Source organism: Nanorana parkeri, unplaced genomic scaffold (assembly GCF_000935625.1).
Source record: "Nanorana parkeri isolate BGI_ZX_2015 unplaced genomic scaffold, ASM93562v1 scaffold158, whole genome shotgun sequence".
Classification (NCBI taxonomy): Eukaryota; Metazoa; Chordata; class Amphibia; order Anura; family Dicroglossidae; genus Nanorana; species Nanorana parkeri.
Window position 1 is genome coordinate 789,591 of NW_017306426.1, and position 23,336 is coordinate 812,926.

At 43.3% G+C, this 23,336-nt stretch overlaps 1 protein-coding gene across 1 annotated transcript in view; it reads left to right on the plus strand.

The window, feature by feature from the left end:
• The window catches only part of MAML1 (mastermind like transcriptional coactivator 1), an 85,138-nt gene that overhangs the window by 58,956 nt on the left and 2,846 nt on the right, over positions 1-23,336 (plus strand). Inside the window, 3 exon segments of the mRNA XM_018554431.1 lie at positions 16,000-17,469; positions 20,828-21,103; positions 21,995-22,109. Of these exon segments, the coding sequence (XP_018409933.1) occupies positions 16,000-17,469; positions 20,828-21,103; positions 21,995-22,109 (1,861 nt within the window).

A 23,336-nucleotide genomic window follows, 5' to 3' on the forward strand; every position in this document is an offset into this window, starting at 1 on the left:
GGGTTTCGAACATGTTGGCTCGACAAAAGACGTGCGACCGTACAGTAGAAACGGTCGCACGTCTTAGTTCACACTGCTCGATTCTCGTACGATCGCGGGATTTCGCCCGATTCTCGTACGAGAATCGAGCAGTGTATGGGCACCTTTACATTGGTATTAGATTCGATAAAAAACTGACAGTTGGTCCTGATCGGAGTGCCCGTGTGAAAAGGGCTTTAGGTTAGTATTTCTGGCCTTTTAACTTGCTTTAAGTACTTTTGGGCGGTTATGTGGTAGGAGGGAGCTTGGCAAGAGCAGCTTTAACTGTAGAAAAGTCAGATCACCACCAGGTTGGACAGTCTGAAAGGGCTGTGTAAATCTCAGGACTGGATGAACAATTAAAAATGCTATGGCAGACAAATCTCCTCCTGTAAAAGTATTTCATCTCTGTATTTACCTGTTTGCCCGGAGTTCACAAGTGACCTAGTGTAAAGTCGATCAAGCATATGTAATTTTTATTATTATAATACATTGTGCAGTTCATATGTACTGTATACTGGATAAAAAATGTTTGAGTCTGCACAGAACTCCTTCCATACAGGTAATTCTTCCCTGAACAGCTGGTGTGCTGCGCTGTTTGGCCACACATGTTGGGGACCAGATCATATGGATCCAGTTACTGCATCTGGCTAGTGACCGCACACCCGCACTATGCAGTCATCCTCTGCCCTCGTAGACTCCTAAATGTATATTTTGTCTGGTTTTAATGGTTCATTTTTGTGCATGTGTGCTTGCAACAAACTACCATCATCATGCAAAAAGTGTGCAGTAATTCTTTTTACAAAGGGAAGCTCATTTTTATATATATATATATATATATATATTTTACAGTATTCTGGGCTTCCCCTGGGAGCAGAAGAGAAAATCGATGACTTGTGCCCCTGCAAATGTAACATCTTGTAGCAATTACATTCTATAATGTTATAATCTAGGAAACGGTTCAAGATTCCCCAGCAGCCGTGCACAGACAAACTGAAATAGTTTACAAGGACAAGCTGGTGGGGGGGGGAAGGAGGAGCATTGTAGCCTTGCAGTCACAGATGTACTCCCTCTTCCTTCCCCCTTAGTGTGCACATTTCTGCTTTGACCCCTTTTACCACTCAATGACCAGCTGGGGCTGTGCCTGACAGGCTTGCTCCAGCAGGCGAGGGGTTAACGTGGGCCTCCGTTGCTAAAGCAACAGCTCAGCATTCTTCCGAGCCCCACAGACAAAGGAGAGTATTAAGGCTTTAGTGTCATTCATGTTGGAACAAATAGCTTGTAGCTGCAGCCCGCCTGTGTTTTGCTGCCGGTTTCCACTGATACCGAAACAAAACAGAGCACATCTCGGTATTTGCATCCAAGTGGATGGGAAAGTGGGCACGAGAACGCATGTCTGTTTCTAGTGCATGGCTTTGTACAGCCATGGTAGTAGCTAGAAAGGAAGGCAAGTATAAGGTGATTTAACTGCTAGTTAAAGGCTAACATAAAACTAAGATAGGTAGTGAACTGTTCTGCTAAGTGATTCTTGCTGTGGGTTGCTTAATATCAAGTGCACCTGTCTTCTACTTACTGTGGAAGCAAAGATTTTATTCTGATGCCTAAAGATTATCCTAACCCAAAAGCAAAAATGTCATATATTGCAGCTTTGGTTTAGTTAGGTTGCATCAGATTGTTTCCAGACCCAAAATGCATCCGAATGTATCCCTATGCCATTTCTGGCCTCTGGTCACACCAGCCCAGACCAGAAAAATACTGCATGTATCATTTTGTCTGGTCCGGAATGCACTGGAACTGCGGGCAGGTTCACACCATTTTCTGGACCAGATATGGTCCGGAAAATGGTGTGAACCTGCCCTTAGGCCTTTTTACTTCATTTTCACCTAGTGATATGGCCAGTAACGCCTGATGACTCACTAACAAACTTCCTGCCCTAGGGTCACAAAGATCACGCATGTAGAGGATCTATGGAGTAGCAGGCTATCTATCACCTTAGGTAAGGAAGTGTTTTAACACTGTAGAACACCCCGCCTCCCCTTTTCCCTAAAAATGGGGGGGAGTTTCTGTAGTCCACAGCAATAGCTGGAAACAACTAACTAGGGTTTTTTTTTTCCAGCTTTCTGTAGAGCAAGTTGTTCAGCAAAAGTGGCAGATAGAGGTTTGGAACAAACAATTTAACACAGAAGTGTTTGATAGTTAGCTTTTATTAATTTATGGAAAACCTTAATCCCAAAAGGAAAAAAAAAAGCTGTTGCTGTAACTGCTTAAAAAGTGTTAGCTAGAGTTTTGATTTAATTTGTTAGTCAAGGCCATCTAAATCTGCTAGTGGATCTGATACTCCCCTTTCCACAGGCTGACAATGCTGCTGTCCAAGGGTGACTATTGCTCCTCCATAGAGTGGAGCCACCCTAAAGGTGCCCATACACTCTACAACCCTCGCAAGACAACCCTGAGGGGCGGGCTTCCGATGACCGCAATGCTCAACGGGCAGTGTGCGCACACCGGCCCGTTCGGCATATGTCTCCCGAGCATCATTCAAATGCATGCTAGAAAATTAATTTTCTAGCATGCTCCTTAGACAAAAGACGTGCAACCTTACAGTACAGTCTTCATTCACACTGCACGATTCTCGTACGAGTGTATGGGCACCTTTAGACAGGAAGGGTGTTACTAGCAGGATCACCAGGTGAAAATAAAGGGAAAAAACGAATGCAGCCATGACATCGAAGAACTGCTATGCTACAATATATTATGTGTTGGGGTTTAGATATGCTTAAAGTGACATTAAAGGCAAACTTTTTTTTTCCCCTCACCCCAACGTCAATTAAAACACTTACCTTAAGGCCTGGTTCACACCTGTATGTTTTGTAGCGCGTTCAACGCTCTACGAACGCTCTACAAAACGCTCAAACATGAAAATCCCATTGTTTTCTATGGGTATGGTTCACACCTTGCCGTATTTCAGCCCGTCTGAACGCGCTACAAAGCGGCCTACGCCTGAAAAGGTACATGAGCTTCTTTGCAGCGTTTTTGTCAGGCGTTTCCATTGGGATACAGCCAAGTAGCCCTCGGAAACGCGCTTTTGTCGTGCGTTTTCCCCCCACCGCGAATCGTGTTAAAAACGCGCGTCACGGAACGCGCGACAAACGCGCATATTCGAGACGCCTAGGTGTGAACAGAGCCTAAATGATGTCTTTTAATACGATCATCTTCTTTCCTGTAGTTTTCAGCCTTCTCTCCAGCACTGTGGCGAATCTCTGATCCAGCGCTGACTCCTCTGTGCTTGCTGGCACGTACTTTCCCACTGTGTCTGCATGCGGATGCACGCGTCCATAGACTTACCCTGTGTCTTTCCTCACGTCCCGACCGAAAATGTGAACTGCCCATGCACCCACCCCAAGATGCTTTGCGGCCGCCCGTGCAGTTTAACATTTTCGGACGGGAGCGCGCAGGGAACACACGGGTAAGTTTAAACCGCTGTTAAATCAGGGTTTTTTTTAAAAAAAGAAAACATTTTCCATATATCTACTGCTTACTAGCAGTAGATATATGCAAAAAAAGCTGAGGGTTTAGAAACCCTTTAACGTTTCTAAACTTTTATTTCAATATAGACAGATGCCCTTTTGGTACCTTTTAAAAATAATCTGCTACTTAAGCCCATTTAAGGAGACATGTTCTTTTTGACAGACCAGCACCACTCGCTGATCTTCATTTGCTGGACCTGAATTGCCAAGCCTGAACATTGGAGGAGGACAGACGGTAAATAGCCCTGTATAAGCTCTGAAACAGAGCTTACCCAAGGATTAGACTTGGGATGCCGACAAAGGGAGCAGTACAGGAGTATGCAGAAGGTAAATATCAGTTAGTGGACAATTATGAGAACCTGTCACTTTGCTGTTAATTAGAAAAGTCTCAGATTGGTTTTAAGGAGAAACTAATGCAGACAAAAACTGTTGTACTGTTGTATAGTATCTAAAGCCGACTGCACACAGAGCAAACTTCGATCGATTTGGCAGTAATCTGACACATCACTCCGTTGGCGACCCTATTCCCTCGATGGAACCCTCTGTCAGAGTACAAAGCTCACAGTAGGAGATTTGTCCATTCATGTTCAGCGTGGATGAAGCAATCTGTTATATTTTTTATTGTTCAGTCCGCAGGTTGATGGAAAAAAAAAAATTGGTATGCACCCTACTTACCGTATATACTCGAGTATAAGCCGTCCCGAATATAAGCCGAGGTACCTAATTTTAGCCAAAAAAAACGAGTATATACGGTAATAGCTGTTCTGCCAGTATGAAAAATGGCAGGTTTTTCCGAGAGTCTTTAGTGTAGGATTCTGGATTTCTGAATTTGCCTTCATCCAGAGTGAATCTGTGTTCAAATATTAACATAAGGATGGCTTAGCAGGGGTGTCACTCAATTTAATCGTGGGCCACATCAACATTATGGTTGCCCTCAAAGGTATCTGTATGTAAGGCTATATAAATGTATCTAATCTTTATCATCATTGCCTCTGCATTCCATTATCACTGGTTTTAGTAATAACTTAATACCTAGATCTGAAAGTAGAAGTCTAGGAAATGGCCTGGTGGGCAGGATTCGGCCACTGGGCCTTGAGTTTGACACATGTGGCTTAAGGCATGGTTGAATGGATGAATAAAAATACTAGGGCTGAATTACTCAATTGTCAGCCCAGGCATCTAAACATATAATCTTTATTGAAGAGGACCAGAATTTAGATTTTCTATTTTTTCCCTTTGAAATGTCTCGCCCTTCAGATGTTGTTCCGAGCACCCTTCAGTGTTTGCCACATATACAATAGACTATACTGTGTAGTGGGGTCATTGTACTTTTTTACGGACACTACATAAAACCATTATTTACTATGATTTAACCTACATGCTTAATCGAGGATCAGATCACGGCTTCTTTTTTTATTTTTGCTTGTTGAGTTTTCAGTCAAGTGTCCTGTTGAGCGCTGTTCTTAGCGTCGTTAAGGACCACATTAGTTCGCACTGGTCTTCTAATGGAAATTGGCATATGCTTAATTTTTCCTACTTGCTGTTGCAATCCATTGCTTCGGTATAATGATACACGTATACTGTTATTGTTAAAAGGACATCAGATGACTGTAGAAAATGTAATGGCCAATATAACATGGCCTTTAAAGACATTGTATCCTTGCCTATGCAGTGTAGAGTGATCATGTATCTGCAAGGGCCCCCTTTTAGTTGTTAAACTAAAGATTAGTGGGGTGCCATTGGCTTTCTTTTCTTTAATATTCCAGTTCAGTTGTCATACCTTGCCCCTCTGTCCCTTATTGTCAGACTGGTTATACTCCACTCATTTGGTTGCTGACACTGCAGTTACTGAGGGGTGTTCCATATACCCAGCACTTAAACACTGTTTTTGCCTATTATAAGGCAAGTGGAAAGTAATATGTTGCATCCATGTACAATGATAATCTGGTAATAACCTGTTGCAGTGAAATAAGTGGAAGGCAGTGAAAGGTTTATTGCAGGGTCACATAGACGAGACTACTTGCTGCTGGATTTTATTCTTGTTTTTCTGGTTCTGTGTGCAGTTGCTGGTTGTGTTCTAGTTGGAAATGTGAATACCATCGTTACTTAAAGGGGTTTTCCCCACTTTTGAGGAGCCAAACCATTTGGTTCTGCCTGACCTTTTTTTTTTTTCCTGTAGTCTTTATATCAAGACTAAACTAGTCCCATCCAAACTAATGGGTAACATTTCGTGTGTGTGATCTCCTTTTGACAGGCTGCTACATGAAACTTAATTTCAGCTCGTTTATGTGAATAGATTATTTAAGTAGATTTTAGTTTGAATATATTGTGACTACATAGAACCTGGGTTAGGTTTTGTAATGCTGTTTAGGTGATCTAGGATCTGTCATTTTAGTGCTACCTAGATAGTGTGAATAACATTTCAGATATTCTTGTAACATGCATGTATTTTTAATAGGAATCAGTTGATATTCTACATTATTTGTAATGTTGGTGCCCTGCCTCTTTAATGTCCGAGCCTCTTACCTGTGTGATATTAGTACTGATTTTTAGGCTTTAATGTGTACTCGTAAACTGACATCTTTTTACTAAACCTCTGCATCAGCTGATGTACTAGAGTCTTCTGATTACATTGTTACTGTTGCATTGAACATTTGAGGAAATGTTGGAGTTGCCCAAAAATGGCAACCACCTCTGTGCATCTGTAGCATGTGGCTATTATGCTGCCCATATTAAAGGGTATGTGAACCCGAACCAATGAACTTCTTCTGTTTGCTCTCTTTTGGTCCGAGTATACCATTTGAAAGTGTTTTGTTATATCCAATTGTGGAATCTGAGTTTGATTTTCCTCAATAAGTCTTACAAAAGTGGATAGATGGGCTGCAATAAGTGAATCATTCATTGTTGACATTTTCGGTATTTACAATATAAAAATACGCAACTTAAAGCCTAATTGAACCTTCAATTTAAATCGGTTAAATACATTCTAGTTGCATCAATACAAAAGGTGTTCAATGTCTTGGGGCTTGTTCATACTAGTCAGTCCTGCTGAACACACAGCTGCTGGCGCGTGCTGGGAGGAATAGTGCTAACGCACCAATCCCAATGAATCACTGTTTACCTTTCTTTCTTTTTTTTTTTTTTTACTTTATTGAAATGTCACAATTGTAGCATGGTGCAGTGAATTTTACTTCATCACACCACGCTGAGCGAGGGGAAAAAACAAAATACTGCATGACTGTACTTTTTGCCGAGCACACCACTGTAGTGTAGTGGTATGACTGGGCTGACTCTAAGCAATTTGCCTAGTCTTTGTATTGTGCTGAAAAAGGCCGCCAGCACATCTGGTGTAAACAAAACCTTACAGTTGGTTTTCTTTCTATAGCAGCCACAGCCCAAGTTGAAAAGCCTGTCCCTGGCCAGCATGCTGTAGAGGAGTGCCCTTGCTATCTGTCCAGAAACTGTGCAGCTAAATGTCTGACCTCTGCAGAGGGGCCACAATCAGCAAATTGCCTTGGAAAGTGAATAGCTATTTTGCCTTTAGTAAATTAACCCCATTGACTGGGTCAAGCAGTGGGAGCTACTTAATTTTTAGACCTGTTGGGCACCACAATTACCCCTCTTTTTTCCCATTTGCTTTCCAGAATTGCAAATGATTAAAATGCTGAGGGTTTGAGTCCACGGATCCCACTCACTTTAATCGTGGGCTGCATCAACATGGTTGCCTCAAAGAGCCTGCAAGACTATATAAATGTATCTAATCTTTATCATAATTGCCTCTGCATTCGATTATCACTGGTTTTAGTAATAACTTAATACCTAGATCTGAAAGTAGAAGTCTAAGAAATAGCCTGGTGGGCCAGATTCTGCCCCTTGGCCTTGAGTTTGACGCATGTGCTCTATCTGATAAAAAGCCTTAAAAATCCTTACAGGATGACACCCTAAGGAGTTGCATGCAGTTGCCAGAACTTCCAAGCTTAGAGGGACCATTTTGACTCTTAGCTATGCCGTGCATGTAAACCTAAAGATGGAGGAGCTGCTCAGTCAAAGATCCCTGAGACTACTAACCTTTTTCCCATACACACACTATTCCTAGGCATCATATACGCTGACTGGGAACGTTTTGCAATCCAATAGCCATTTAAGGAGGCCTTCATCAGGAAGATACACTAGTATTTTTCAGGATCCCATAGATACATTTTGGAGACTCTCTCCAAAGCCCAGCCCTCAGTTGCAATGCTTTTAGACCTTGTAAGTGTCTGTTTGCCAGTGTCCAAATTCTGTAGGCGACAGTTTAACCCAATCGTCTCTGAATCTTGTGTCCCTCCACAAACGTGCAGGAAAATGATTTTACAGTACAAAAAATCCAGTTATTTAGACACAGGCTTACATAACTTGAACACAGCCGCCTAACGTCTTGTCTCTAAATTGTTTTCTTCCTGGAAAGCCGATCCCAGATTTCTACTTCACAGCCGCTAGTGAAACAAGTTCTTCTAGTTTGCCGACCAGATTGGGTTTCTTGGGGTTAGCTTGGAGGAGCAGTGACTCACGAGTAGCTTATCCACCGCAGTGAACGGTAGTTCTCATAAGCCTTACAGTTCATAGTTTGCTTGCGGTATACCAGAATACAGACGTTTTATATGCTTGTTTTAGTCAGCCTTTTAAAGGACTTCATTAAGTAAGCGATGTTCAGAATCTCCCCCCTTAAGCAAGATGCTCAGTGTTTGTGACTTGCTTTATAAGACGGCCTATGTGTTAACATGCTCATTCACTGTGTCCCGTGACTTGTTTGCTATGCCCTTGGGGGGCTGCTGGCTATCGTGAATCTCAATATGTTCCATACATGGGTATATATTTTACCCGTAGTTTAGGCCTTGAAGCCTATTCTGTGTTGTTGGTTTCATTTTTGAGATGAAGCAAGGAGTGTCTGGTGAGTGTTAGATGTTTGTAAACATACAAGTTCATACAGGTAATAAATCTGCACACGTTGCAAAGGGTTATGTATTAAGCAAAGCTCTGATTAAACCGCCTATTCATAGTGAGTTCAACTTTGTCCGCACAGAACCAGGACTCTGCTATGGCGAGTTGAAGAGCTGGACACACACTTGCTTTGACAATAGTTAAAGGAGAACTATGAGGCGAGTGAAAATCACTCAGCCTCATAGTTCGAGCTGAAGGGTGACAATGAAACTGTCGCACGTCGGCTCAATAGATCGGGAAGTGAGCGAACACATACCGCCGCTCGCTCACTTCTCGATCATCTCCTTGCAGAGAGGCGTGACTGCCACTCACGGCTCCCTGCAGGGATTCCCCCCATCCCGCTCCTCCAGCGCTGACTGGCGGAATTGAAGTGAAAGGGGGCGGGTACAGCTGGCTCTGCCTCTAGATAGGCAGAGCCAGCTGTCAATCACGCAGCTGGGTGGATCTCGACAGTAATGTTGTGATCCGTTCTGGCTGTGGCGGTCTCGGTATACCGCTAGCTGTAGCTTTAGGTATACTGAGCTTTGGGTCACGGGAGGACCGTAGTTTATGTCCTCCCCTGACCCTTAGGAGAACCATGGGGAAAAAACTTACCCCATAGTTCTCCTTTTAGGCTTAACGCGGTTTGGTATTGCACATCTTATTTCATGAAGATGAAACTTGTTTGTATGTTGCCTTAGGAAGATCGTTTTCAACCAGATGTGTCAACAGTGGGACATTTTCATGAATTGATTGGACAAAGTGTAAAAATCTGTATGTAGCCATAAGATGAGAACTAAGCACCAAACCTTTTCTTTTTTTTTTTTTAAATAAAGTCATTGAACATGTTATAGTGCTGGACAGAGTGCAGGCCAAAATTTGGACGTGTTGCTCTATTTTTTTTGCGTTTGCAGTGAAACGGAACGCAGGCAAAGCTTTGCCACACGTTCGATCGCACTGCGGCCGGGGGCGTGGAAGCGGTGCCATTGAATTAAATGCACCAGCACGCCCCAGAACGCAAGCCCTAAAGCTGCCCATAGACCTGAGATGACAGTTTATCTTATTGTGTGTAGACACATTACAATCACGTTGTTTTGATATTTTCTTTCCTGGTCTAGTATAAATGTACATACATTGAATTAGTTGTATGGTGAACAATCTGTTTTTCTGTAGCGGTCTGGGTTGTCACGCAATACTGTTGTTGGAGTTGCTAGTTATTGCCAAATCAGCTGTAATGTTTAAAGGTGCAGTCCGTTCAATCTAGATCTGACTCGGGGATCACAGACTACCTGCTGATTGTAGTCATTCAGGGCCTATTCACACCACTGTGCATGCGCTTTTACATGCACTGATGTGCCTTTCATTGTGATACTTTCTTGTCTTACTGAATGGGATTTTTATAAAACGTACACAAAAACAAGGTTTTTTGCTTTGTCCATGCATTGGGACTGCTTTGGCCAGTTCAACCCAACAGGTGATATAAAGGAAATGGTGGGGGGGGGTCAGTCAGATTAGAGAACTTGTAAGGATCATCATTATTCCTCCCTGATAAGTTGACGCCAGTCTGTTTTTCCCCAGTTTGCTCCTCTCTTCTATGTAGTAGTACCTGTTCTGATGAGGGTGGTAAGATCTTGTCTGCTTTTTGGACCGCCTGAGCAGAATAGGAGCAGCTTGAGAGGTACAGCGTTCTCTGGGAAGCATGGGCAGTACACTGTACTTGTTACACATGCAACTAAGTTACATTTTACTTGATTTTCTCTCTTCTGAGTTCTTATGACTTTGGTCTGTTTATGTAAGCAGCTCTGCTATTTGTAGAAAATGTTTTCTTTTTGCGTTTCGGCACCATTTCATGCTTGGAAATGCTTTTGATTTTGATTTTTGTGGGGTTTTTTTGTTTTGTTTTCCCCTTGTGAAAGTTCATATTCTGTAAGATTTGGACATTCCCCCTTTTGGGACATTTCCATTCTAATGTAGAGAGATACAGTGAGCACTTGCATAAGCTCATTCAGAGGATTCATCACACCATCTAGGTTGTAGACCCTGGACAGTTTGCAGTGTGTGTCCATACTTTGGATGTCGTGCAATTGCAGCTATGGCCAGCGACTTCCGATCACCACCTCTGCATCGTGAATTTAGGGCAGTGATTTGTTTGTGTCTGCCTTGTATGATTGGAGTTCCATTCACCTGGTAATCATTTGGGCAAGTGATTCTGTGTCTGGTTCCCCAACAATTGTAATGAAAAGAAATTATTTATTTTAACTTTCCGTTTCCAGTACAAGTTTTAATTGATATAAAGCAACGCAGGTCATTTTATTATTTTATTGCAGCTAGGATAAGGACATGATTAACTCAAATCCTTCTGGCCATCTCTGAACTTTTTACTATAAAATAAAATAATTGGTTCCAACACATCAGCCACTGTGCATGGCCAGGAAATCAGTGATCGAATTTTCCTAGAAACACGAGTAGCTAAGGCATCCCTTTTACCTCTGCACATGTCACATAGGTTGTAATAGATTCCCGTGTTGTAATTCGAAAAGAGAAGCCGAAATCCTAGTCTATGGGGTTACAGGGCACATGTGCCCAGATGAAGAGGACTTCTCATCCCTCCCATTCTGCAGAAATCGCAACATGCGTCTGCGTCAGAAGGTATTAAGTTTAAAAATGACTCGGGGCTGGGAGGGAACATTTATATTTTTGTGTCTTATGCCCTTATCATTTAAAAGGAAAGATTGGCTCATTGGTTGTCCACCATGTGCTCACTGTAAAGGCTTGTGTATGGAATTTTCCATAGAGTGCATTGAGCACGGCATGCAGTGACAACTCTATTCACTCTGCCGTGATGGGAACAAAGGACAAACAGAGCTTCTGTGAGCATTGTTTAACCTCTTGCCGTCCGCCCGTAGTAGAAAAACGGACGGACGGCAGATTCACTACACAAAATGGTTCAAATAGCAGGATGTCTTTTTTTTTTTTATCATCGCTCGAGAGCCTGATGCAGTTTTTAGGTGTGGACTAATGCCCCACACCCCCTGTGTTTGGGCTACCGATACTTGAGAGATGAATGATTGAACTACCTAGAAAATCAAGCTTCATGGGCAGGCAAAACTAAAATCCAAATGGGTAAATACACGATTAAAGCAGGCGTATGTGAACCGTTTTACCTGCCAAAAGATTTGTAATTCTTTTCAACCAATCTTATGATCCACCCACCCTTGCCAGACGGCTCAGCTTGGTCTGTACACCCCAAGACCCATCTATATAGACATCACTTTAGTTGAGCAATACATACTTTTTGATGAACGTAACTTATTTGTGTATCACTCGGCTGTAGATCCTCAAATCATCCCAGAATTTTTCTGGCCACTGTCCTTCCTTCTGGAGGGTGGCTACTTTTCTTCCCCATGTTCCCTGTGTGTTGTAAAGTAGCCACCGCTCCAAGCTCACTCCTGTGATGGACTACAATCTCAATACAAATTAGTAAACTAAACATGAGCGTATATAGAGAGCTTGGTGCGGTGGCTACTTTACACACACACAGGGACCATGAGGAACACAAGTAGCCACTCTCCAGAAGGAAGGACAGTGTCGGCACCAATTCAGAGATGGTTTGAGGATCTACAGCCGAGTGAGACACAAATAAGAAACATTTTTGTTAATAGTTGGGGTACTTGAATGCATTTTTAAGATTTTTACTACTGAGTTTTGTGTCGCTTTAAGGCTTTGTTGGTAGACCTCTCCTCTCTACATTGATCTGATTGACATGATCTGATCTTTTCATACCGAGATGTTTAGGTCAGAATTGTCCAAATATAACAATCTCTTCTCATGTTTGATCCTCCTCTATGTGATAGGACTTCTAAAACCTGTGTGTGATGTAACTCAGTTTTCAGCGTTATTTTGTAGGCCATAGTAAATTTCTCCGGCACTTTGTGTACACACAGGAGTAGTTAAAAGTGTTTTTTTTTGTTGCTAAACAAATGTCTTTTTATAGTGTAGTTTAGTGGTGGTGAGAAAAGCCCGGCTGACTTGTTTCCAGTGGTGTTTGCTCTGTAATTTGAGAAGATTGGATGTAACAAAGTAGCTGAATTGTCTTGTGTGAGATACGAGTCTCCACATGCCTGAGGGGAGACTATCCACTGTGCAGACTTTCCCACCCCCTCCCCACTCCCAGGTCTGCCTGAAAGGGAGAGAGCAAAGCTGCGTGTTGTATGACTGTTCATGGTTCGGAGGTGACACCATCTTGTGGTGGGTTGTTTTTTGCCCTGAGTATCTCATGTAAGAGACTGTAATGTAAAATCATATTCTATAAACTTTGGTGAACCATTAGATGTGCCTTAGGTGGAGATGGTGGGGGTAAAGGAAGTAGCATGCCAAATAGAGCAAGCCCTATTTTTTGCGTTTGCAGTGGAACAGAACACAGGCAACATTTTTGCAACACTCCTAATAATAAGCTGGAAATCTCGCCATCAGTGCACCCTGTATTAGCTTTGTTTTTATGAAACCAAAGCATTTATAGAAAAAAAATATTTGGACATGGTATACTCCATCCAAAACTCTGTTTTTTGAGTGTTAAAGGTTTAGCGCAATCTCCTGTCAGGTTTTTTTTTTATTGCTGGAAGCATCCCTGTTGGGGAGATTTCCCCTCTTTTCCTGTACAGGTGACTGTGGTAACCAAGAGAGGAAGTGAGGGAAAGTCTTTTAGGAACACTTCCGCATCCCCAGTTGGGAAGGTTCCTTTCACTGTTGCTGTTCTGGTGCCAGTGTACACCTGGAAAGAAAGTTAAGCTGGTCATACACTGGTACATGTTCGGACAAGATTCATACATACATAAATTTGATAATACCATCAGGGACTCATCAAATGGCAACATTTTGTTTGGTTTTATCATTTGATTTTGGAAATTAATGGAGTTCTTTGAACAAAAACTATGTTCACTGTTAGAATTTTGTTTTAATAAAAATTTGCCCTGCAGGTCCTTCGATTATTTTCGTCACTTTGGATGATCTTAACGACCGCACGTCCCCATTACCTATTAGACAAACGAGCAGAGCAGTGGGTGGGACCCAACAGGCCCCACCCATTACAGGATGTCTGCAGGAAACTATTGGAGTGGGCGGATGCAAGACCGACCAGTCACCCTGCACAAGGAGGGAGAGCAGCAGTGACTGCTCTTGATTACAGGGAGCTGCTGCACAGAAACAAAGTTTTGCACTGGGTTACTGCACAGATCTGTGGGAAATACACCAAAATTGAAGTAGGACTACAGGAGTGAATTTCCCTTCCTAGGGGTAGATTTCCTTTCGCTTCCTGTTGTCTCGAGGACTGGAAGTGAGGTTAAATCTTTCGAATGAGGATACTGACAGCAGTAAAAACCTCAGTGACCTGGAAGAAGAGGCGGGCACCCCTCGTCTGCACGTCTAACAAGAGCCAACTTCCTGTAATGCACATACAGTACTACAAAGCAGACCCAAAAAGGCGGGCACTCCTCGTCAGCATGAGCGCGGTAGCATTACAACTACCCCTGCTGTACAGTAATAGCCTCCGTTTGTAAGTAGGAGTCGGATGTATGTAACTCGGGGACTGCCTGTACCTAGATTTTCATTGGCTAGAACAAAAATGCTCAAACCTAAAAGAAAACAACCCACAACAGGTTCTGCTGCTGGGAAGTGCTCTGTAGCACAAACCCGTATGCTCTAGTTAGTGTTTTTATCACTTAGGAATATCAAGTTGTCTGCGACCAGCTTGAGTTTAGTTTTCTGCGCTCACTCGGCTGGTTTCCCCCCGTTGTTTCCCCAGTTTCCAGTCAACCAGAACTGTCCAATGTGGCTATTCACTTGGACAGAATTACTATAGCAGAATGTGTGTGGCCAACTTGGTCTATTCCTTCATGTTTCTGAGCTGAATGAATGAGATCGGATGTGACAGTAATAACATCACATGCTCCCTCTGCAAGCTTCTTTCTGTGTGCACTGATGAGACACATGCAGAGTTTTTCTAGTGTGGTCTCAGCACTCTGGTCTATGTAGAGAATGAACAGGATAATCCAAGGTAGGCTACAGAAAACCGAGATGCGGTGGGTGAAGTTAGGCAGACGGCAAATGGTGACGCACTTAAGGGGCTGCTTAAAGGAGAACAATGGGGTTGAGGCTTTTCCCCATAGTTCCCCTAAGGGTCATGGGAGAACACAAACTAGCCTTCTCCCGTGACCCAAAGCTCAGTATACCTCGATATATTGAGACGCCGCAGCCGGGACGGATCCCGATAATACTGTCTGGATCCACCCAGCTGCGGGATTGACAGCTGGCTTTGCCTATCCAGAGGCAGAGCCAGCTGTGCTCGCCCCCTCCCCCATCAGTTTCGCCAGTCAGTGCTGGAGGATCGGACCGGGGAGGGGGGAAATCCCTGCAGGGAGCCATGAGTGACAGTCACCGCTCTCTGCAGGGTTAGATCGAGAAGTGAGCGAGCGGCGGTATGTGTTCGCTCACTTCCCAATCTACTGAGCCGACCTGTGACGGTTTTATTGTCGCAGGTCGGCTCAGATTATGAGGCTGAGTGAAAATCACTTGCCTCATAAGTCTCCTTTTTAAATTGGTCTGCAGTGTATTGCTAACACCTTATCAAAGAAGATTGTAAACTGCTGAAATCTGGGTAAAGAGCAGCCCCTCTTCTTATTTCACTCGGTTGCACTATTAGAACACTAGAAAAAAGGGCAAACCATTCTCTGTAACTGCTAAGTTCCTTTTTCAAAGTCCTTGTAAAATGTTCAGTTAAACTTGGTAACGGACTGTATGTTCCCAGGATAATGGCTTGTAACACGTCACCTCATCTTTCCTGTTGATGCTTTCCAATAAAAAAAAATTACGTTTTAAATTCTTTTAATTGAACAAATATTCCAAAATCTTTCGAGAAGAAATGTTTGTAAAATGTATAGACGCAGTTGTCAAGGGGAAGTTAGTTGGTTTAAAGAACATAAAAACTGGAATGCTGGAGCAGGGACTGCACGTTTATCTGAAAAGGTCACTGTAACCACAGTGGAATTTATTTGGCTGACACTTTGAGTGGAGCTTCTGTTCACTGTAGCTGTGTGCTATCGCCGCTCATAAAAACTTTTCTTGCACTGACACCTGCTGGTCATTTGGGAAAGTTGTATCGCTGGGTTTTATTTGATTTGTGTTATTTATGTGGTCAGGTGGGGGGTATTACAGGTGCCTTCAATCCTCAGTTCTGTAGAGTATGCAAAAAGAAGTAGAAATTGATTATTTAGCAAATGAAGTTTTTCACGAAGTTATTTATTTGCTGGAAAAGATTTTGGTCTTTAGCTGTGCAAATTTGATATTTATAATGTATGCAATGGCTACAAAGTTAGAATAAGAATATTCTACTGTAGAGTCGGGATCAAATCCTTTTCAAACTTTGTATCTAAATAACGTTGTTCTGTTTTAAAATCTTTGACGCGTGGCTTATGCATAATTTCCTGCATTTTCTTTCTTTCAGCAGCTTCATGAAACTGTTAAAAGGAAGCTGGACAGTGCAGCTTCACCTCAAAACGGAGATCAACAAAATGGCTATGGAGACATGTTTTCTGTGTCCAAGAAGCTTCGACGTGAAGATGGATTAACAGGAGGGATTGGGTCATCTAATGGGATGCCTCCAGTTTCCCCCTTGCATCAACTGGACAACAAACCTCCAAGTGGAGATTCTTTGCAGTTAAATGGGAGCCATTCGCTTGGACTGGATGGTGTAAAGAAGTGTCTTCCAGATGCAGGCCTACAACTAAATGCTAATGGAGATACTGATGAGTTCTCACTTTGCTTAAGCAAAGAAATGAAGCAGGAACCTGTGGATGACTTACCTTGCATGTTATCAGGTGTGGGTGGTTCCATGTCTCAAAACAATTTGATGCCTGACCTAAACCTGAATGAGCAAGAGTGGAAGGAACTCATAGAGGAACTAAATAAATCTGTACCAGATGAAGATATGAAGGATCTTTTCAGTGATGACTTTGAGGATAAAAAGGACAATGATGCTTTAAATTCTGCAACACAGACACCTTTGACCCAGGATATTCATGTGAAGACAGAGTTTTCTCCTGCAGCATTTGAGCAGGAGTCTCTTGGGTCTCCACAGGTAAGGTCTACGTCACGTGGACCATTTGTTGGAGCTCCTTCAGTGCCTACTAGCAGCTCCTCTCCAGTGATAGGTGGTTCCCAGCCTGTGTTCCAGCCATCTTCCCAGACTGTGACAGACAATTCCAATCAGGCAGCGTTGCCGCCTTCAAACCCACCTCAAAATGTGCCGAGACCATTACCCAATGTATTAATGTCTGGACAGAACACTGGAACTACCAAAGAGATGTCCTCAGCCCACCAACTTCAACAGATTGCAGCAAAGCAAAAGCGGGACCAGTTGCTTCAAAACCAACCGCAGACTCAACAAGTCCACCAGTCCAATCAGATGACCAACTGGCCACCGTCTCGAACTTCACAAAGTCCGCTGGGGGTTCCTTATAGCTTGGAGAAATCTACCAGCCCTTCTGTTTACCAGCAAGAGTTCAATAACCAGAAACTAATGATGCCCAATATGAACAAGAGCTCCCCTCGTAGTGGAAGCGGCTATATGCAGCCCAATCATGTTGTTATGATTGGTCATAAACCTTCGAACAATTTAAACCCCAACCAAGCTCCAGGTCCAAATCCTATGCTGGACTATGGCAATACGATACCTCTCTCACACTATGAGGCTGACTGTGGTCCTGGGGTGGTAGCGCAGAACAAGAATGCAATGATCACTTAGCGACGGCAGCAGCAGCAGCAGCAACAGCAGCAGCAGCAACAACAGCAGCAGCAACAACAGCAGCAGCAGCAACAGCAGCAAATGCCTCCTATGACTGAGGAGCAGAGTCAGATGTTCTTGATGAAACAAAAGGCTGGAATTCCTTACAGGCCACTGGTGTCGCACGGACAGGTAAGGTGGCTCGAATATAGAGTATCTGAATGTTTCATTCTTGTACATCTCTTCAGATGGAAAATGAGATGCTGATAGTATAAAGTGTAGTGCTTTATTTTTTCAGCTTCTTATACTGCTGAAAGCATTCCAATTTCCATACAGCTGGTTCTGCAGTAACTCATTTGGTATGCATTAGGGAGGGAGGAACCATAGGTGTAATAAACTTCACATATGATTCACCATCAGCTGTAATATGCAGGTCTTGTGTTTGTTCTGGGTCATGTGACCTAAAGCTGCCATTGCAGTACAATAGTTGGCTGACTTCAGCAGAGTCTTGAAGGTTAACTGTATTTTTCTTTACCTGCTTCTTTTTAGCAGTAAGTATGTGTTTTATTGTGTTATGTTTGAATCTCTCCAGTTTCCAGCATCTAGTGTTAGATATTATTAGGATAAATCCAGTGTCGGTCAGCCCTAGCACTATCATTTACAGGTTGCCTCTCTCTAATAGACAGACCCTTCCTATAGTTTGAGGGCAGTGCTGTGTGCTACACCAGTGACCCCTGCTCTGTTTTCTGTGTGCATGAGAGCGGATGTGCACCATACATACACCAATCGGAACACTGTGTGCCATAATATATTTGCTAAGACACGCATGTGGCCGTGTTCTTTATTTACAGCAGGAACGTCGGCTGATTCAGCAGGAATTGGCCGAAATTTGAACCGTTGGTGACCCCATTCCTTTGGCAGTAGTCGGTCATTAGAAGAAATTCTTTGGCCGAATCTGATTGGCTACAAGCACCATTCGTGTAGTGCCGCTGCTAGAATACAAGGTTCCCAGTAGGAGATTCATCCATCCATCCATCCATCCATCCATCCATCCATCCATCCATGTTATTCAGCGTAAATAGAGGAATCTGTTTTTTGTTTTGTTTTTCGTTCAGTCTGCATCTTTTTTGAAAAAAATATCCGTGTATCCCCAGCCTAATAGCAGTCCTGGCAGTATAAAAAATGGCACGTTTTTCTGGGCGTCTTTAGGCCCCGTTCACATTGAGCGATTTATCGCACGGTAATTCCCGTGATATCGCGGCAATTTACCGCGCGATATCGTTCTCCAATGCTTCTCAATGGGGCAAAGGGTCCTGCTGTCGCGGGTCATGTGTCGCTACAGCAGGACCCTTTTTGGAGCGGATTTAGCCGCGATTCAAGCTTGCTCAATGCAAGCATTTGCGCGATATCGCGCAAAATGCAAACACGCGACAAACACGCGATTTGCGAACCGCTCAATGTGAACGGGGCCTTAGTGTGGGATCCCAGCTTTACTGAATTTGCCTTCATCCAGAGTAAGACCGTGTTCAAATATCAGGTTGAACAGAAGAAAAAAAAAGAATCAGTGTAGACCCTACGTAACAAAGGTTTTGCTTGGATAAAGATGGTTTACATTCATTCAGCTGTTAGAAGTTTCCATGAAAACACTGCTGGCCTCTTAATAAACAGGAGTAAAAGTGGCATTATGGACACGGCCTTATGACGTGAAAACTTGCCACTTTAATCTCTTCATGGTGCCTCCGAGTCTGCTGGTACTCGCAGACATTGCACGTTGGTGCCAGCCATTCCCCGCTTCACATGTGCTTTTTTTCTTTACTTTATTACAAGGAATTCACTAAGCTTTAGAAGAACTTGAACACTTAAACATTATGTGAAATCACCCGTCTCACTTTTTTTGTCAGCATTCCTGCAAGTGAATAAGCTGTATATACTACTGGCTTGTAGCCGTTTTTTTTGTTTCTGCATAGTGCTGCTAAAATGCAGCTTCAGGGCATGCAGGGAAAATAAAACGTGGCTTTGGATACACCATTGCATCTGATTGAAGAATAAGTATACTTTCAAGGCTTGTTCACACCATGTCAAGACCAGAACGGTTTTTGTCCTAACTTGAAATGCATCCCAATGTATTCCTATGGTATTTCTGGGCCCTGTTCACACCAGTTTAGTCCTGGTGCAGGGGGAAAAAATGCTGCATACCCCCCCCCCCTTTTTTTCTATAGGTCTGGAATGTGCCAAAACGTATGTAAACGCATCAAAAAGGTATGCAAACGCATTAGGCTGCACCTGAAAGCCAATTTTTAACTACAAATAAAACTCAACGGAATGTGTCAAATACGCACTGCACCACGTTTGCAGATCTGGTCCGACCAGGGTGTGAAGAAGCCCTTTAGTATTTATACCTACTAGCCTTGCAGCTTGTGTAGAAATGTCAGTAGCAAGGGGTAGCTGTTCTGCTGATAGAAATCTAAGACAACTTGCTCTCCAGCAGTGTTTCCATCACTGTTCCTGCAGCAGCTGCTCCTGGCCAACAGCAGAGGGAGCGTAAGGGAAGCAAGTAGATTACCTTTGTATTGGAATGCTCCCTCTGCTGGTGGCTGGGAGCAGAATGATGAGGCTGAGGCTTCATTGCCACTTTCTTTTTGTCCTCTATATGTAGAGGGAAATCTGTCAGACTAGATGCGGTTTGTTCTTCTAGATGCGTTAAATGACGCATGTTTACATGCATATGCATTTAGATGCACTTGGTACCGAATCCTAGCATCGAAACATGTTTGTGTGTTTTGGAAATTCAAATTGATTCCTAGATGCACCTGATTTCCATTTTTTGAAAGCGCAGATAAACTGACTGCAGATAATTGCATCTAGACGCAACGTGTGAATATGCCTGTTGCAATTCATTAGCCGCATAGATATGTGGTTACAAAAGCTTTTTAACTGCGTATAAAAGCATCTAATCACGTGTAGGGTGGGCTACACCTCAGGGACTTGCATTTCCCAGCAGGAATCCCTAATCTGCAGTTTAAAGTGGCAGCTGTCCCCCTTTCAAGTTAATGATCAGGTGACAGCCGCTGCGTTTGAACGCCGGCATATCGCATGTTATCATATATGATATGATTACATGTGGTTCGGAATCAATCCTTCTCCCTGGATTAATCAATCGTGCGTCCAGGGATAGTGATGCCTAACCACGTGTAATTGTATCACATACGATCACATGCGGTGTGCTGGTGTTCAAATGCAGCGGCTGTCGCCAATCATGAACATGAATGGGTGACTGCTGCCATTTCTAAACGTCAGATTAGGGATTGCAGCGGCAGGAATAGCCAGTTGCACAATATAGGTGTGAATGGGGCCTAAAGGTTCCTTGTCTGAAACTTCCATGTATCGGTAAAACAGCTATCACTGGCAACTTAATCTTCTGCGCACCTTACAGGGACAATTAAGAATAAAGATGAGGTATTCAAAGTGCACGCACGCACGAAGCTGGCAAGGTCACGTTTCTGCTCACATAATTGAATTGATAATGTTCTGTTCTCTGGATCTTTTCTAGGAGCAGAATCCACAGGCAAATGTGGTCCGTGTTCCGGTGTCTGTGGGAGGAGCAGGTGTTGTATCGCAGCCGCCACAAGTGTCCATGGCGAGTAATCATGCAAATGCAGCTTATCTGAGCAGCCAACAGCAAGCTGTCCTAAAGCAGCAACAGCAGCAAATGCTTCTAGAACAGCAGAAACAGAGAGAGCAAAAGCAGTTAATTCTGGAACAACAAAAACAATATCTGATTGGACAGCAGCGGCAACAGCAGCAGCAGCAGCTCCTGGCAGAACAGGTACTCCTTCTTTTTATGTATTTTAACAAAGAATATGGCACTGTCAGACTCAGGTTTGTGACTGCTCTTCAGTATAGGCAGCAATATAAAATCGTCATGAACACTGGGTTCTCTTGCTCCATGCAGGCCAGAACACTGGCTTGACGATCAGAACACTGCTGAGCAAAAGCAGACCTGTATATATTATTCATCCAGCAATCTTAAGTCTTGCCGGAGTCAATAAATATACATAAAACTAGAGCTACTTGTCTTTCCTGGCCAAAATCTTACTTTGGGTTTTCTTTTTAGTACTGCTTATATAAACAAATGCTGTGACACTTGGTTATGTGACCTCCAAAAGGTGAGGCTTCAGATTGGCTGGACCTCCCCTCAGCTGAGAGAGGACCAAAGACTGGTGCATAGGTTTTGGTTAACATTTGGTTAAAGGTCTACAGCAGAGGTAGGCAAACTCCAGCTGTGGGGGGAACTACAATCCCATCATGCATCTACCTGTGGGAGTCATGCCTGTGGCTGTCAGTCTTGCAATGCCTAATGCGATTTGTAGATGCACTGCAGCTGGAGGGCCGGAGTTTACCTACCTGGTCTCGAACATTCAGAGTTGAAGTGCACGTGTTCATTGAGAACTGACAATGTAATTCCAGTAGTGATTTGGGGTGAGCTAGTGACACATTGATAAAAGGAGACCTATAGGAGATCTATATCCATAAAGATAAGCCAAGCTATTTTTTATTTATTTTTTACTCCTTTGCTACTCTTGTGGCTTTTCCAGTTTGGTCACCTCCAGTTTAGCAGTAAGTCAAGGAAAATGCTTCACTTATTTCTAAGCACTGATTGGTTAGCCGTATTATGACATTTGTATTAATTCTCTATATTTGATTATATTTTGTACAGGAGAAGCAGCGACACCAACAGGAGCAGCTGCAGCGGCACCTCACTAGGCCTCCCCCGCAGTATCAGGACCAGCCACAAAATTCCTATCCACAACAGCCAGTTGGTCCATTTCCAGGTGGGGTCTTAAACCAGTTTGTTTTTGTTTTTTTAGATATGTAAAATGTTTAGGCTTTTATAATTAAGTAGAAAAAAACTGATGTCCAACATGTTCAGCATCTCACAAAACAATTTTCCCCACCCTCCTCCCTGGCAGCAAGTGGGGAATTGTATTATGGAGTATAGTGTATTGGGTGGAAGTTACAGAATGAGCATGAATGAGTGTTCCCACCTCGGCCCTCTCATCTTGTCTGAGCTCACCTTCTGACGCAGACACTGCTATATGCTACCAAGCAAGTCAGCAATTGGGTTTTCTAAAGACGCGCTAGCGCTGAGGTGTTCTTTTCAGCTTAGAGCATGCGCGCTTTTCTATGGATACCCACCTGCTGACTTGTTGGGCGGCGTACAACAGCTTCTGCGTTTGGAGGTATATTTAATTAGGATAAAATTAAAGGGCCTGTAGAGAATATTTTTTCTATCAATCATACATTTTACCTTTAAGACATCAAAAGTTGCCTTTAATGCTTGTACTCGCCCCGTCCATGCCATAGTGTTGCACTTTTTGTCTTTGTCTGATCCTGACAGCTGCTTCTCTCCAGAGCTGAATGATGCCCAGGCTGTTATCTTCTCACCCCCAAGAGGGCAGCATCAGTCCTCCCTATGCTCACAGAAAATGCTGCAAACAGTGTACATCGAGCATTTCATATACTTTTCTATTGTATATATGTTGATATCATTTCTTGAATAAAAATATAGAAGTGTAAGGCCATGTTGACCTTTTTAGGAAGGCATCCTTGCAAAAATCCCAAGAAATCTTTTCTGTGCATTTAGCTTAAATGGCAGCTGTTTGTATTGTAAAAACATGTATTTGCATCAGCATTTTCAGGAATCCATATAACCTTATTTCCGGAAATGGTACAATTGTAAAACTAGGTAATCCTTTGTGCACAGCTTGCCCTTTATGGCTTATGCTTACTTTGCAGGATGACTAAGGGTTAGTTCACACCATAAGCAGTGTGTTCTGGCCAGAATGCACTGCTTTGCATTGTGGCCGGCTCACTTTTTTGCCAGGCTGGACGGGGCGTGGCGGGCCATTGACGTGACTGGCATCGTATCCACGCCCTCTGGCCACAATGCGATCGCCCGCATGGGATCGCAAGGCACATTGTGCCTGCAGTCCGGTGCAATCAAAATAGTGCTTGCAGCATTTCATCGCACTGCAGGCACAATGTTCCTTGCGATCCCG